The sequence below is a fragment of the Myotis brandtii genome, unplaced genomic scaffold, assembly GCF_000412655.1.
Source record: "Myotis brandtii unplaced genomic scaffold, ASM41265v1 scaffold420, whole genome shotgun sequence".
Classification (NCBI taxonomy): domain Eukaryota; kingdom Metazoa; phylum Chordata; class Mammalia; order Chiroptera; family Vespertilionidae; genus Myotis; species Myotis brandtii.
The window spans coordinates 1,374,787-1,378,780 of NW_005366109.1; the positions used below are offsets into that span (position 1 = coordinate 1,374,787).

The window sequence follows — 3,994 nt, forward strand, 5'->3', positions numbered from 1 at the left end:
CCAGGGCTTCAGCAACACAGAGTTCCTGTGCTTAGGCTGCCTATTTTGTTGCCCTACTCAATTACTAACAAGAACCTAGAACATAAAAGCCAATGGTCTTCATGGGTGCATGCTGGCAGACACAGAGCTAACACCTAATGGTCTAACTCTGGTAGTGGAAGCTGCTTCTTATTTGATGAAAGGGTTTAACAGCCCTGAATTTTGAGCCTAGAGCTCCATGCTCTATAGTTGCTATCTCTAAAGCAGAGGTAGAGCCACGGATAAGGATGGAGAGGGACTTACGAGAGCTTATGTTTTCTAGAAGAACTAGGACACCTAAGAAGGGAAACGAGCCCCATGTAATGCTAAATAGCACAGTCTAATATCAGTGTGAAGTGCTTACTGCTCCCCCAAGTCTTACTAACTGTATATTCTCTATTCATCTACAAGACTCATAAGAAGAGCTATTTAAAAGGAAAAAAGAAATGCAAATGGCCCTTAAACATATGAAAAGATGCTCAATTTCTCTCATAAGAGAAATGCAGTTAAAAACTTCATGGAGATACCATTTTTCACCTATCAAACTGGCAAAAAATCCGAGGTTTGACAATATGTGCCACATACACTGCCAATGAGAATTTTAAAATGGTACAATCCTTATGGAGGTGAATTTGGAAATATCTAGCAAAATTATCCATGCATTTACCCTTCCATCATGTAATCTTCTTCTCAGGATCACAAAAATATATTAGCAAAAAGAGGAAGACTTATGCCAAGGCAACAGCACAATTTCTAGTAACAGAAAACTGAAAACAACCCAAATGGTTCATCAATATATAACTGGTTGAATAAACTACAGTGTATATACACTAATGAATACCATGCAGCTATAAAAAGGAATCAATAATATCTTCCTATATAACTAGTGCTAGGGTAAGTGTTAAGTACAAAAAAGCAAGGTGAAGAAAGTATCTACAGCATATAGTATGCTACCAATGTTGGGAGGATAAAAAATAGTTTTGCTCTTTTTCCCTCATGAGAACCTGGAGTTTGTATCAGTGGTTCTCGAGGGAGGAGTGCACATTTCACAGGATGTGGAAAGGAATAAGCGGTTGTCAGCTATAATTTAAAAGTAACTCTGGGTGGTTCTGACATTCACTTTGTCCCCTTTAAGGGCCACTCCTTTCTCCCAGCCCCCAGCAGAGTGGCTTGCTGAGGCCTGTGTGCTGCCGAAATTTACCTGAAGTTATCACATGGAAGGCTGGTAATTACTATTTCAAACACCCCTTTCAACTAAGCAGAGCCACATGTCAGACAGGTACACCCTCAGGACTCACACACCTCCCTGTCTGCCCAGCACGGGGCAGCTGTGAGCTATGAAGATAGCAGCAGGAGGACCAGATGGGATCCCATTGCAGGCCACCTGCCCATATGTGCACCACACCCCTGCCCACCTGCACCACTGCTCCATCTGGCTGAGGGGGGTGACAGGCAGATGACTGCAGTGTTCTTTGCAGTCAGACTTGTGAGCACCACAGAAAGGTGGTGAGACTTGTGAGCTCGACAAAGTGTTTGACCAGATACCAAAAACACTTCTTGCATCTCTGTAGTCTTCTCTCACCCCTGACACACCTGAGACTATCATGGCTTCAGACTATGCTGACTACTTCAATGTAGACAAAACACAGACCAAGAACAGCACCCCTCACTACAAGAAATCCTGAGTTTAATTCCTGTAACAGCCTCTCATGCCAGATTAGCCTGTTTCTTCGATAATTACAGTGTCCACAAACCTGTTCTTTTTCCAATAAAAATGGGGTCCTTTTTAAAATAGGTGGCACCTTCTATGCAGCACGTTCAAAACTGCAGTGCACTGGGTGGAAATGAGTAGACAAATGCTACACATCTTAAGACTATGAAGGTGGTCTTGTTTCTAAGATTCTTCCCAGGGAGCACTGCCATAACCACACACAGTGAGGTCTGAAGTCTATGAAAGAACCTGGAGAGGACCTAAACCCTCCCTACAGCCCCATCACCAATATTCCACACAGCCCACAAAATTAAAAACCTTGATAACATTAGGTAAGGCTTCAGCACTGTTAGTTTTCAAATTTCTTAAAAGTTACAAAAATTATTAATATTTATATTTATATTAAAAATCATATCCATAACAAATTTAAAACCAAATTATTTATTTTAGTTGAGCTCTAAAAGTTCTCTATGTGTTGGAATAATTTCTACTCCTACTGTTTTATTAATACTACTCTCCTATATTTCCATGATAAAGGATTACATTTAGGGCACAGCAGGTGTTAGGAAAATGTAGACGGATGACCAAAGAACTAGAAAGCATTTGCAGGTTACACTCGCCTTTCCCATCTAGTCACTGCCGTGATTTTAGGATCTCTGTCACTATGCTGTGTCCCAGCATGGACAGGACTTGAGAAGGGGAGGAGAAGTGAGTCCTTTGTGAAGGCAAAAAACTTCTACTTTGCAGGGACATCTCATCCCCCTCCTGAACCCCCAGCATGCATGTTCCATGAGGCTACGGTAAAGGCACAGATTTAAGAATCTAATTAGTCAAACCATGATCCTGGTGAGAGCTGAGTAAAAACCTGTGGGCCTGGGAAAAGGGAACAAAAAGGAAAAGCTACTCGTGACATCTAGAATGCCAAGACCTGGTGGGACTGTACACAATGCCGGACCATACAGCACCTAAAACAAATACAACACACAACAGAAAGCAACCAAACAAATAACCAAAGTTTAAAATATACCTTTTGGAAAGATCAATCAGGAAGTACTTCCCACAAGGTAACCTGTCTTTCACAATGACAATTCTGTTACTCTGGTCTTATTCAAATCCATAACAAATTTAAAACCACTTTCTTAAGGTGAACTTGGCTAAACAGGGCAAATACGGACTGAAAAGAACATACATTCATACTGAATCAAAGCCAAAAATACATGCATAGCCTTGGAAAGTATGAGCACTGGATCACTGTTATACAGACCTCCTCCTTGATCTTACTACCATTAAGTACAGAAAAGCCTTCGGTATGAAAGGCTTTGCCTGGCTATCATAAGCATTCCCCATATAGCAAATCTGAACGAATCACTAGAACATTTTCAATTCTTAACTACTAGAAAAATATTGATATTCTTTTAAGTTTACTAGTATTATCTTGACTTCTTCTAAAAATATAAGCCCTCCCCTGTGTCACTCAGCCTTAAGGCATTCAAACCAACCAAATTTCTTAGTCAAAGCTGATTAAGAGATGAGGCAAGGGAATAAAAGAAATACTTGAAAATAAAATATCTAAGCAGATGTACAAAATGTAGCTGTAATACTTACCTATCAGGCCCTTCTCGAGAGTGAAGGTTTGGTTTGTAAACATGCATTCAAAAGCCACAATGTGAAAAATCTTGTTCACTGTGTTGTGAGTCCCAACTATTCGAATATATCTGGGGGTAAAAAGAAAAGAAAGTTTGTTGAAGAAAATGAGCTTCCGTCACAACCAATCCAAAAATAACAGAGTAAGACATATTACATAAACATACAGTGTACCAGGGCCTGGACTAAAGGAGATTTTGAACTTGACTTGAGACCCTGTACCTGCTCCTTAGGGCTAGCTCCAACTGAGCCTTAGAAGAATTACAACAAAATTAGGAAGATAGCACTTTCCAGAGAATTAAGCAGGACTTAAGATTTGATTTACCTAGAAAATCAAACCATGTACTGTTCAGCTCAAATCCTGAACGTCAGTACAACTATACATCCATGAGACATTTACGCTGGAGAATAACAAACTGCTTCTATCTCTGTCTGTGGTTAGGAATGTGCCGGTACACAGGTGCACAAACACATAGAAAATCAAACACTTTCAAATTCAATGAAAGTTTTCATCCATTGGAGACAAATACATGAAATCAATATTGTTTTCTTGCTTAAAAGAAATATCCACAGAACCACTGGAAAACACTCACAGTTTCTTGTATTTTAGTACTGCTCCCA

General features: G+C 40.0%; 1 protein-coding gene across 3 annotated transcripts in view; it reads right to left on the reverse strand.

The window, feature by feature from the left end:
• Nucleotides 1–3,994, reverse strand: part of BTBD9 (BTB (POZ) domain containing 9) — a 433,633-nt gene that overhangs the window by 141,367 nt on the left and 288,272 nt on the right. For all 3 annotated transcript variants that reach the window (XM_014545711.1, XM_014545709.1, XM_014545712.1), the window contains exon 7: nucleotides 3,335–3,444. In XM_014545711.1, coding sequence (XP_014401197.1) covers nucleotides 3,335–3,444 — 110 coding nt within the window. The remainder of the gene's footprint in view (nucleotides 1–3,334; nucleotides 3,445–3,994) is intronic.